Genomic DNA, 13,188 nt, shown 5'->3' with positions numbered 1-13,188 from the left:
ACTTGTTAAAATTTGTATTCTGTCATACTAGTTTTCTTAATACCTTCTGTGGCGATTTTTCTTATAAATATGGGTACATACAGACGGTTAACTGAAACTTGGCTCAGATACCATGAATGCACACAGCTGCACAACCCCATTAACAGAAGACACTATTGTTAAGTACATGAAACAAAAACCATGTGAATAAGTGGGGCAGGACAGCAGAGCTCAGGTGGATGCATTGTGCATTTTTCTCCAACAACCGCAGTGGCTTCCTGTTGAGCTGCTGGGCTTTGACATCAAAAGCCCTGCAAGAAAACCGGGGGGGGGGGGGGTCAAAGACGATAAGATGATACCAGGCTATGCTCTGGCGGGGGCATGAAGGTCGAAGATGACACCAGGCTATGCTAAGGGGGGGGGGGGGGGCATGAAAGTTGAAGATGACACCAGGCTTGTGGAATTTTTAAGAGTTCAATTTATTCCTCCGTACTTTTGTAAGTAGAAAAATAAATGCAGGCACGTCTTCGTTTCAAAACAGGTAGTTTAATGTAGCAAAGGAACTAGTGGGTCTGTTGCCCAAGTACAGATAAACAAAGAACCAACAAATGACGGAGACAGTGAATACTTATACCCTGTTCCTTCAAGAAAACAAAGGGCCAAATGGTTATCTTACACATCACAGGGAAGGGGGGGGGAGGTAATCAGACATTGGGGGGGAGGAAACAAGGTGTGGGGGAGTTGGACTGAAGTAGGGGGTAGAGGATATCACACAATGGTACTGCATATCAAAGGGAGACAATTTGACTGGGGGTAGAGGATGTAGCACAAAGGGTGTGATTAAAAGATCAATTTAACTGGGTTTGGTGGTAAACAATCTTCGGTAACCCCGTACTACCACCAAAGTAGCCTACATTATTTTCTAATAACCGGGACAGCCCGGAGGGGTTTATTCCACTTATATACAATGAGTTACCAACAATGACTATATATGGTTACTTTTGTATTTATTGATTTTTATCGATTTAATCACCTGGAATTGAAATATTCTTCTGCAGCCGTTTGGGCATATTTTACTGTAAGGCCCACGGGAACAGGCATAGAGTGGAATTTCCTCTCTGACTGTCGTAAAGCAATTCGCCAGGTGCAGAGTCTGATATTGTCGGGACAGAGTGGCCCGTAAGACCTTGGCATCTGGTTTTGCGACAGTTAACAGGTGACACCTAAAATTATCCCAACGTCCTGGAGGTTTCAGATGGCAAGTAATAAAATCACATGATGGAAATGGGGCAAATTGCTCAGGACAGTTGAGGGACAGCCACAGTGCCCTCACCTGGTGTCACTGGGTAACTTGTCTCCCAACCTTCATAAGGAGAGAAATTTACTCACGCACACTTTTTGTTAGGAAATAAATCCAGATTTGGGTCGAATACATTGATACACTACACTATGCAATCTTGATACACTGTGGAAAGACAGTGAGAGTTGACAGTTGGTTCATGTAAAAGATTGTACAGTTATTTCATGTTTTTCAGAGTTTTCATGACAATCACGAGAACAAATATTCATATTTGGTATGGTTTTTATGGTCTCTGTGCGAGTGATGCTCTGGTTTAGGTTTTAAAACCAGCAAACCTAGAGAAAATCTATTTTTGGAAGTAAACTGTATTTTTGGGACACTCCTGGTAAATCCATCTGTCTGATCCTGTCTGAACCAAATTCCAATCTTCCCCCTCCAAGATAGGGGCGACATAGCTCAGGAGGTAAGACCGATTGTCTGGAAGTCGGAGGGTTGCCGGTTCAAACCCCGCCCTGGGCATGTCGAAGTGTCCTTGAGCAAGACACCTAACCCCTAACCCCTAACTGCTCTGGCGAATGAGAGGCATCAATTGTAAAGCGCTTTGGATAAAAGCGCTATATAAATGCAGTCCATTTACCATTTACCAAGTAAATTTATGGTTTTATGAGCCTTTTGTGGCGACATCCACCTGCCTGCACTGGGTTCTTATAGGAGAGGAACAGGGCCCTCAGGGAGTCTGCAATCAGACTTCCCACACAAGACTCTTTCTGTGTGTAGACTGCTGTCAGGTATGCTCATCTTTATCTTTGATTGTTAGACTATTTTCTAAATTCTGTAACTACAAATTGACTATTTTAAGTGTATAACCTACCTGACATTAAAACTGTTAATGACTTGATTTGTGTGGTCTTGGTCAATGTTTCGTTCTTGTAACAGCCCTCTAAGTCGGTTTCCCCCAATTATGACTAGGGAACTGCCCGTTGGACTTGTTTGATCACCAAGTTTTCAGTTAAGGCGGGACCGTCAGCAGAACCAAGTTGATCCTGGGATGACCAATATTGGCCCTTTCGGAGTCCCTGAACCCTAATTAGGTTATACTCCCCATGAGGGAAATCTCACAACCGCTGTGTCGTCTGCAAACAGCTATAAACAGCTGTCCCAGCACGAATGCTTAGCATTTTATAAAACAAATACTAAAGCAAGAAAAGAACAGAAGAGCACACGTTATAATTCCAAGACGTTGGCAGGCTATAACCAAAACTAGGCTACTGCGCCGCATAACATACAAGTTTGATTTGTAGTTATTATGAAAATAAATTGGTTTGCGGCTGCAGATTTTTAAACATGGCGGTTGAAATAAAACACTGCAAGTAGTCGACCAATCAATAATTTTCAGTGCTTGCGCCCCACCCCAAAGGTTCCAGTACTTTTGGAAAGTACTACCTCCCGAGCAGGAACTTTTTTGGGGGTAAAATAAAGCTGCGGTGGAAACGCACTGAGTTCCTCAAAAGGTTCCTAGTTCCGGGGTGAAGTTCCTGTGGTGGAAACGCGGCTAATGTTATCTGCAACTGGCCCACTACAATGTGAGACACCTCAGAGGGGTAAACTGTGGCTCCCATGTTTTCCAACAAGGCTATGCTCGGGGGGTGGGGGGCATGGAAGTCGAAGATGACACCAGGCTATGCTCGGGGGCATTAAAGTCGAAGATGACACCAGGCTATGCTCGGGGGGTTTGGGGGGGCATGGAAGTCGAAGATGACACCAGGCTATGCTCGGGTTTGTATCTTTAAAAGCAGGACTTTGCTCTGACACTACATCTACAGGAAGTGATGCAGATGCATTCAAGCTGTAACCAGTTCGGTGGAGTGAACAGGTGCACAGAAATACAGACGTACAAAGTCTGATGCACTTGAGTTCCAGTGAATAAATCGATTAAACTAAATGATTTATAAACAAATGCATTTAAAAACAAATTCTTATTCTGAACAGATAAAAATGTAATTAAAATCACAGGAAGTGGACAAGAAATCTCAGACAGGTGCAGAATTGATCCAGTTTATTGACTGGTTCCAATGCGTAAGATAGACTACTAAAAAGACATTGTGCAATTTCAGCATTTGGACAGCATGGGTGCACAGGCTTTCAAGTCTCATATTAGACAGAAATAATTAAAATCATTGTGAAACAGGCTAGAAGAATGCACTTTTTTGTAACCAAAAACTTCTAAAGACAGACATTCTTCTGCCAAAACAGTGTGAGAATGAAGCACAAGCAGACATGTTGTAACTTGAGCAAACAGAAACATCAAGGTGATTAAATACAGAACAGAAATAATAAAAATGGTGAGTGAATATGACGTATATGGTAGGGTTTTCTCTACTCAGCAAAATAAATGGCATAATTCTTAACACATGTTGAGAAGTCATTAAGATGACAATGACCAGGCATAACACTGTGAATATGCCGTTCTGCTGATGCCAAAGCCGTCTCACGTGGGAAAGTGCGGGATCCCGGATGAGGCACCATCCAGAATCGAACCTGTGACCCTTCCATGCCAATCCTCACTGTGGGGGGGGGTCACTGGGTGTGGAGGGTGTGAAACGAGGGGGGTACATGTGGTGTGGAGGGTGTGAAACGGGGGGGTACATGTGGTGTGGAGGGTGTGAAACAGGGAGGGGGGCTACATGTGGTGTGGAGGGTGTGAAACGGGGGGTACATGTGGTGTGGAGGGTGTGAAACAGGGGGGGCTACATGTGGTGTGGAGGGTGTGAAACGAGGGGGTACATATGGTGTGGAGGGTGTGAAACAGGGGGGCTACATGTGGTGTGGAGGGTGTGAAACAGAGGGGGGCTACATGTGGTGTGGAGGGTGTCAAACAGGGGGGTACATGTGGTGTGGAGGGTGTGAAACAGAGGGGGGGCTACATGTGGTGTGGAGGGTGTGAAACGGGGGGGGGGGGCTACATGTGGTGTGGAGGGTGTGAAACGGGGGGGGGCTACATGTGATGTGGAGGGTGTGAAACAGGGGGGGGCTACATTGTGTGGAGGGTGTGAAACGGGGGCTACATGTGGTGGAGGTGTGAACGGGGGGCTACATGTGGTGTGGAGGGTGTGAAACGGGGGGGCTACATGTGTGTGGAGGGTGTGAACGGGGCTACATGATGTGGAGGGTGTGAACGGGGGCTACATGCGTGTGGCGGGTGTGCGTCTGCCAGACCCATACAGCACATGGGATTATAACTGAGAAAGCACATTACCGCCTGGGAGGGAGAAGTAAGGCGAGGGATGAAAATAAAACACATTTAAAATGGCAGAAGAGCAAATGAGCAGAGTCAGCAGTCACAATGCAGACAGAAAGAAAGCAGCACAGATAGCGCTTATAGGTGATAAAGCAGCTCACACTGTCAGAAAACACATAAGAGCTCTGCTCACTTTCTGCTTTAAAAATTGCAGTACCAAAAATCATAGCACCGATTTAACCCATTCTTGGGGGGATTCAGATACACAGATACTGCAGGATTATATAAAACGCAGAAAAAACTGGCCGTCTCCTGACCACAGACCGGTGCCAAAAGGAAACGGCAAAACACACGACAACATTCTGACACATTAATAAGCATCAAATAAACCCCCATTCCCCATCTGCTCCCACTTCAGCAAAGCTGTGACTGTGGTCACCTTTCAATAAAACACTGACATTGACCAATCTAAATCCCATCCGGTCACTAACAAGGGTCAAAAAACATACATGTTTAAATTAAAATAAAAGAAACAAAAACAAAATAAAAAAATGTAAGGTCAAGCTTATTTCTCCTTCCATCATCAAAACTGCGATGCCAGTGTTTGGAATACTGGGCATTGCCCAAAAATCTAAAGAGAAGACTGCAAAGACTGGAAAAAAACAAATAATCATAATTATATAGAACAATCTGCATTACTGCTACAGTGCCGCAAATTGACTAATGTGTAATAGTGCTGAAACAACACTGGTAGTTCATTGGATTTGATAATTTGCACACGGTGATATACACCTGGATCTTGCCCACAGGGGCACAGGAACACACACCTCAGCTTTGTGGAAGAGGCCAAAGTACACCTGGCCCATCCCTCCCAAAAAGTGGATAGACAATTAGCATTTTTATATTTACATTCACTCAATTAAAGACATTAAAGTTTTTCTGAAATTATTTTTATTCCATTTTATTTTAATTTTTTACATTATAAGATGTTTTTTAATAATTCTACTTTACAACAATAACGCTTAAAGCTTCTGTGGGAGTCTGTCACTCAAGAAAAAGCACCTTCGCTGCATCCAATGCCGTCGGCCGCTGTGCTCAGGCCACACCCACCCTGACAGCAGGGGTCGAGCTGCACACGCTCAGTTGTCGCTGTCGGACAGAGTCTCGTACTCCTCTGACAGCAGAGGCTGGCGCTCCCACGCGCGGCTCGGAGGAAGAGGGCCGGGCGGGGCCTGCTGAGAGGGGGGCGGGGCCGCCGTGGAGGTGGGCGGGCTGCTGTTCACCATGCGCACAGTCAGGGGATTGTAAGAGAACTGGGCTGAGCCTGGCAGGGGCGAGGAGGGAAAAAGGTGCACATTATCAATTTACTGTCAATCATTTATTTTTTTGATCTTCCAAGAAGACTCCAAAAATGTACCATCATGGAGGAGAGGCAGGCTTTGTTTAGAGGAATTCATGCCAACCAATTAAATAATTTCCCAATATATTTAAAGGAAAATGAATCTCTAAAAAGCCACAGCCTGAGCAAATGGAACAATAACATATTAACAGTGCTGGAAAGTGCTACAATCTCTGTGGTTCAGTGTTTCACAGGGGCAGGCTGTGACTGTGCTGACTGTGTGGGTCAATGTGACTGTGCTGACTGTGTGGGTCAGTGTGACTGTGCTGACTGTGTGGGTCAGTGTTACTGTGTGGTTCAGTGTGACTGTGCTGACTGTGGTTCAGTGTGACTGTGCTGACTGTGTGGGTCAGTGTTACTGTGCTGACTGTGTGGGTCAATGTGACTGTGCTGACTGTGTGAGTCAGAGTGACTGTGCTGATTGGGTGGGTCAGTGTGACTGTGCTGACTGTGTGGGTCAGTGTTACTGTGCTGACTGTGTGGGTCAATGTGACTGTGCTGACTGTGTGAGTCAGTGTTACTGTGCTGACTGTGGGTCAGTGTGACTGTGCTAACTGAGTGGGTCAGTGTGACTGTTCTGACTGTGTGGGTCAGAGTAACTGTTGAACGAGTGGTTCAGAGTGACTGTATTGATTGGGTGGGTCAGTGTGACTGTGCTGACTGTGTGGTTTAGTGTTACTGTGCTGACTGTGTGGGTCATTGTTACTGTGCTGACTGTGTGGTTTAGTGTTACTGTGCTGACTGTGTGGGTCAGTGTTACTGTGCTGACTGTGTGGTTCAGTGTTACTGTGCTGACGGTGGTTCAGTGTGACTGTGCTGACTGTGTGGGTCAGTGTGACTGTGCTGACTGTGTGGGTCAGTGTGACTGTGCTGACTGTGTGGTTCAGTGTTACTGTGCTGACTGTGGTTCAGTTTGACTGTGCTGACTGTGTGGGTCAGTGTTATTGTGCAGACTGTGTGGGTCAGTGTGACTGTGCTGACTGTGTGGTTCAGTGTGACTGCGCTGACTGTGTGGTTCAGTGTTATTGTGCCGACTGTGTGGGTCAGTGTTACTGTGCTGACTGTGTGGTTCAGTGTAACTTCTGACTGTGTGGGTCAGTGTTACTGTGCTGACTGTGTGGTTCAGTGTAACTGCTGACTGTGTGGGTCAGTGTTACTATGCTGACTGTTGTTCAGTGTAACTGCTGACTGTGTGGGTCAGTGTGACTGTGCTGACTGTGTGGTTCAGTGTAACTGCTGACTGTGTGGGTCAGTGTTACTGTGCTGACTGTGTGGTTCAGTGTAACTGCTGACTGTGTGGGTCAGTGTTACTGTGCTGACTGTGGTTCAGTGTAACTGCTGACTGTGTGGGTCAGTGTGACTGTGCTGAATATGTGGTTTAGTGTTACTGTGCTGACTGTGGGCCTACCTGCAGATGAGGGCCTCTCCTCCCAGGCCCACCTTGCTACATTTTTGTGCTGGTAGTCTGCCTGGGACTGTGCGGTGGGTCCGGGCGATGGTTGCTCCGGCCCGCCGTGGCCCCGTCCTGGGCTGGGACACTGTGGCTTCCCGCTACTGGCTCTCCCCGCAGCCCTCTGCCTGCCTGCCACAGGACAACAGTGCAAGCAGGAGGTGATTCACACAAAAATATCTGCATTGTGTAATCATATGTCAGCATTTGTACTGCTGCAGTAGAAACACACGACAGCTCGTTAGTGCTGCTGCTGCAGTGCAAACACATCACAGCTCTTTAGTGTTGCTGCTGCTGCAGTGCAAACACATCACAGCTCTTTAGTGCTGCTGCAGAGCAAACACATCACAACTCTTTAGTGCTGCTGCAGTGCAAACACATCACAGCTCTTTAGTGCTGCTGCAGTGCAAACACATCACAGCTCTTTAGTGTTGCTGCTGCTGCAGTGCAAACACATCACAGCTCTTTAGTGCTGCTGCAGAGCAAACACATCACAACTCTTTAGTGCTGCTGCAGTGCAAACACATCACAGCTCTTTAGTGCTGCTGCAGAGCAAAAACATCACAGCTCCTTAGTGCTGCTGCAGTACAAACACATCACAGCTCTTTAGTGCTGCTGCAGTGCAAACACATCACAGCTCTTTAGTGCTACTGCTGCAGTACAAACACATCACAGCTCTTTAGTGCTGCTGCTGCAGTGCAAACACATCACAGCTCTTTAGTGCTGCTGCAGTGCAAACACATCACAGCTCTTTAGTGCTGCTGCAGTGCAAACACATCACAGCTCTTTAGTGCTGCTGCAGTGCAAACACATCACAGCTCTTTAGTGCTGCTGCAGTGCAAACACATCACAGCTCTTTAGTGCTGCTGCTGCAGTGCAAACACATCACAGCTCTTTAGTGCTGCTGCAGTGCAAAAACATCACAGCTCTTTAGTGCTGCTGCTGCAGTGCAAACATATCACAGCTCTTTAGTGCTGCTGCAGTACAAACACATCACAGCTCTTTAGTGCTGCTGCAGTACAAACACATCACAGCTCTTTAGTGCTGCTGCAGTGCAAACACATCACAGCTCTTTAGTGCTACTGCTGCAGTGCAATCACATCACAGCTCTTTAGTGCTGCTGCTGCTGCAGTGCAAACACATCACAGCTCTTTAGTGCTGCTGCAGTGCAAACACATCACAGCTCTTTAGTGCTGCTGCTGCAGTGCAAACACATCACAGCTCTTTAGTGCTGCTGCAGTGCAAACACATCACAGCTCTTTAGTGCTGCTGCTGCAGAGCAAACACATCACAGCTCTTTAGTGCTGCTGCTGCAGAGCAAACACATCACAGCTCTTTAGTGCTGCTGCAGTGCAATCACATCACAGCTCTTTAGTGCTGCTGCAGAGCAAACACATCACAGCTCTTTAGTGCTGCTGCAGTGCAATCACATCACAGCTCTTTAGTGCTGCTGCAGTGCAATCACATCACAGCTCTTTAGTGCTGCTGCAGAGCAATCACATCACAGCTCTTTAGTGCTCGGTCAGTGTGTTTTCTCCTATGCTTTGCTGTTGTAAAGCAGTAGCCTTCACAGTAGTGACAGGATGCGTCTTTTTAATTTCAAAATGTCTGTATAATAAGGTTCAATCGTCATTCTCATGAACAGACAGTTGGATTACGTGTACATAGTGTCTTGCAGGTAACTTTGATTGATTGGAATGTTCCCAGGTGTGTCTAATTGTGGGCCTACTTGCAAAATCAGAGATGCTGTGTTGTGGAGGATCAGGTGTAAAATTTAAGATGCTGTGTTGTGAAGGATCAGGTGTAAAATCACTACATGTGTAGTAAGGTTTAAGATGCTCAGAGATGCTGTGTGTAAGGTTTAAGATGCTCAGTGATGCTGTGTGTCAGGTTTAAGATGCTCAGAGATGCTGTGTGTAAGGTTTAAGATGCTCAGTGATGCTGTGTGTCAGGTTTAAGATGCTCAGAGATGCTGCTTGAAGGTCCAAGGTGCTCAGAAATGCTGTGTGAAAGGTTTAAGATGCCTTTAATATGTAAGGTTAAAGATGCTCAGAGATGCTGTGTGTAAGGTTTAAGATGCACGGAGATGCTGTGTGTAAGGTGTAAGATGCTTAGAGATGCTGTGTGTCAGGTTTAAGCTGCTCAGAGATGCTGTTTGTAAGGTTGAATATGCTCAGAGATGCTATGTGTAAGGTGTAAGATGCTCAGAGATGCTGTGTGTAAGGTGTAAGATGCTCAGATATACTGTGTGTAAGGTGTAAGATGCTCAGAGATGCTGTGTGTAAGGTGTAAGATGCTCAGAGATGCTGTGTGTAAGGTGTAAGATGCGCAGAGATGCTGTGTGTAAGGTTTAAGATGCTTACTGTTGCTGGGGGAGTGTTTGGCCTCCCGCTGGCTCTCACTCGGTGCTGCCACACCTGCAGGAGCATTGCCGACGTGCTGGACTCCAGCGCCCGGGCTGTCCTCCCGTTGGTCCTCCCGCTGGTCCTCCTGCCGGTCCTCCTGCCAGTCCTCCAGCCGGTCCTCCCTGGTCTCCCGCGGTCCTCCTGTCGTCCCTGTGTCCTCCGCTGGTCCTCTGCGGTCTCCTGCCAGTCCTCCCGCTGGTCCTCCTGCCGGTCCTTCTGCCAGTCCTCCAGCCGGTCCTCCCGCTGGTCCTCCTGCCGGTCCTCCTGCCAGTCCTCCAGCCGGTCCTCCCGCTGGTTCTCCTGCCAGTCCTCCAGCCGGTCCTCCCGCTGGTTCTCCCGCTGGTTCTCCTGCTGGTCCTCCATGCTGCCCATCAGCGCCCTGCGGATAATGTCCTCCAGGCCCAGGTTGCTGGCGTGCTCGCTGATGGAGTGATTTCTAGCATTGATGTTGCCTGTGTCAACAAACAGAAAACTCAAGTCGCGCTGATGTGCCGTGGTTTCTGTTCTGTTCCCTCAAAAATTGTAAAAAAAAAAAACAACAAAAAACAACATATATAACTGTGATACTTCTGTGGAGTGTATGCTAGTGGTAAAAAATTTATTCCTAAATAGCTTACTTGAACTGGTTACCACAGGAAAGTTGAAGATTTCAGTGCCAGGCTGCGCACTTGCTGTGGAAAAAATAAATCCTTTTGTCAAACTGTTAACATGAATAATGATCTATATATATATGACTATTATGGCTCTGAAACGGTTTTTCTTTTCATTATCAAAATGCAAAAGAAAGTACTAACATTAAATGATGGTTGTCTAAACTAAACTATGAACTGGTGTCTTCAAAGGGAACATATTTTAAATTACTAAAATCAGGCTTTTAAAAAGACAGTATTTTGAAGCTATGAATCAACTGCAACACTGAGCCATGGTTGTAAAACAAATGCATCTGGCAGATATTTGCCATAGAAACAGAAATAAACTGCACTGTGTGGCACCAGCGCTGTGGACACAGAATCAGGAGAAAAGCTACATACTTACCAACATCAGTATCACCTCTGCCTGAGGAGTTCATCTTGCGAAATATTTCCTGTTTCTTGGACTTCACCATCAGGGAAGTGTTCTCCAACTTGGTGAAGAAGGAGGGCTGGTAACTCACACTTCCAGGAGAGCGAGAATCCAGCCTGGAACCACAGATGCACATTATTAAACACACTAAAATAGCTAGCCATGTCGAGATGTTAGTGATAACTTACGACAATGAACAAAAAAAAACAAAAAAAAAAACTACAAAAATGGCCAAAAGTTGTTGTGTTGTGAACTGCACAGCCAATGTATTGAAAAACCCTACTTTGTGTTTTGCACATTTGCTATGTCTGACTGAAGATCCCCAAAGAACAGCCCTATGGCTACAGGCTGTTAGGAGAGAGGAGGAGGAAGGGAAGCTGTGGGAGGAAGAGCCCTATGGCTACAGGCTGTTAGGAGAGAGGAGGAGGAAGGGAAGCTGTGGGAGGAAGAGCCCTATGGCTACAGGCTGTTAGGAGAGAGGAGGAGGAAGGGAAGCTGTGGGAGGAAGAGCCCTATGGCTACAGGCTGTTAGGAGAGAGGGGGAGGAAGGGAAGCTGTGGGAGGAAGAGCCCTATGGCTATAGGCTGTTAGGAGAGAGGAGGAGGAAGGGAAGCTGTGGGAGGAAGAGCCCTATGGCTACAGGCTGTTAGGAGAGAGGAGGAGGAAGGGAAGCTGTGGGAGGACGAGCCCTATGGCTACAGGCTGTTAGGAGAGAGGAGGAGGAAGGAAGCTTTGGGAGGAAGAGCCCTATGGCTACAGGCTGTTAGGAGAGAGGAGGAAGGGAAGCTGTGGGAGGAAGAGCCCTATGGCTACAGGCTGTTAGGAGAGAGGAGGAGGAAGGGAAGCTTTGGGAGGAAGAGCCCTATGGCTACAGGCTGTTAGGAGAGAGGAGGAGGAAGGGAAGCTTTGGGAGGAAGAGCCCTATGGCTACAGGCTGTTAGGAGAGAGGAGGAGGAAGAAAAGCTGTGGGAGGACAGCCTATGGCTACAGGCTGTTGGAGAGAGGAGGAAGGAATGTGGGAGAGCCTATGGCTACAGGCTATTAGGAGAGAGGAGGAGGAAGGGAAGCTGTGGGAGGACGAGCCCCATGGCTACAGGCTGTTAGGAGAGAGGAGGAGGAAGGGAAGATGTGGGATCCTGATCACCACATACTTCTGTCTGTGGAAAGCGCTTTCAAGCAGGACAATGGTCTTCATACACAATATCATACTTCATACAGTTCAAGAAATTAGTTTGGGCTCTCAGTACCACTCTGACATGTCGGAGGCAAGGAAAGTTACTGATGTTCATTTCACTAGCAAGTGAGATGAGGGAGAGACCAATCAAATCAAATTTTCCTTTGCCTGCCCAACGCCGGGTAGTGATGTAATATAATTGGCAGCATTGGCGATTTTAGACTCTTTTTAGGGGTGCTGAAGCACACCTAAATTTAATCTCAGCACCCCTAAAATAATAATAATAATAATAATAATAATAATAATAATTATTATTATTATTATTATTATTATTATTATTTTCTGAAATCATTTTTAGCCCTCTCTAACGTTAGGTTTTGCGAACTTGTCTGAGGGCTTAGATGCTTGTAAATTGAAAATCAGCACCGTTACATTTCTTACCCACCCCACCCCTAGTTTCAAACTGAGCTCACGAGATGTAGCTAGGTAGTGAATTTAGGATTTCATGGCGCAGAAAAACACAAGTAAGTTGAAACATTAGCAAATAAAATTGCTGAATGTTCTGACAGAGAACGTTGGGTCAAATCAATATTACTGTGCAGTTGTTCGATGTGTTTGGCGATGTATCAACGTAATTTTAGCGAGCTCACAAGCTAGCTAGCTAACGGCTAACGATCATCTCTGAGCTAGCTTGCTTGTAGCTCATTTCAGATTTTAAACATGGCAGTGCGTGAATGTCATTAGTTTTGTGTGGGTACTGTTAGTTAACGTTGTTTGTGTGGCTCATAGAGTTAGAGCAAACCCGATCCCTTGTACACCAGATCCCTTGGCCCTGTAATATCTGCCCATGGCTTGTCCTATCACTCCTATGCCGACGACACGCAACTCTTTCTCTCCTTCTCCCCATCGGACACACAGGTCCCTGCCCGCATCTCCGCTTGCCTGAGGGACATACAGAGCTGGATGGACAATCACCACCTGAAGCTCAACCCGGGAAAGACGGAGCTAATCTTTATTCCTGCTCTATCCTCTCCCCTCCTCGACTTTTCCATTTCCTTAGGGGACACCGTAGTGACATCATCACCCTGCGCCAAGAATCTCGGAGTGATGATGGACAACAGGCTGTCCCTCTCCAACAACATTGCAGCAGTAACCCGGGCATGCAGATTTTTCCTATACAA

General features: G+C 46.6%; 1 protein-coding gene across 1 annotated transcript in view; it reads right to left on the bottom strand.

Annotated features, from left to right (window-relative positions):
- Positions 1 to 3,320: 3,320 nt before the first annotated feature.
- Positions 3,321 to 13,188, bottom strand: part of LOC135236708 (nuclear receptor corepressor 1-like) — a 124,797-nt gene continuing 114,929 nt past the window's right edge. The window contains 8 exon segments of the mRNA XM_064303205.1: positions 3,321 to 3,843; positions 4,227 to 4,310; positions 4,457 to 5,841; positions 7,325 to 7,498; positions 9,730 to 9,920; positions 9,923 to 10,223; positions 10,389 to 10,442; positions 10,807 to 10,949. Coding sequence (XP_064159275.1) covers positions 5,657 to 5,841; positions 7,325 to 7,498; positions 9,730 to 9,920; positions 9,923 to 10,223; positions 10,389 to 10,442; positions 10,807 to 10,949 — 1,048 coding nt within the window. The 3' untranslated portion in view covers positions 3,321 to 3,843; positions 4,227 to 4,310; positions 4,457 to 5,656.

This window comes from Anguilla rostrata, chromosome 12 (genome assembly GCF_018555375.3).
Source record: "Anguilla rostrata isolate EN2019 chromosome 12, ASM1855537v3, whole genome shotgun sequence".
Taxonomy (NCBI): domain Eukaryota; kingdom Metazoa; phylum Chordata; class Actinopteri; order Anguilliformes; family Anguillidae; genus Anguilla; species Anguilla rostrata.
This window is presented reverse-complemented; position numbering and strand designations above follow the sequence as displayed.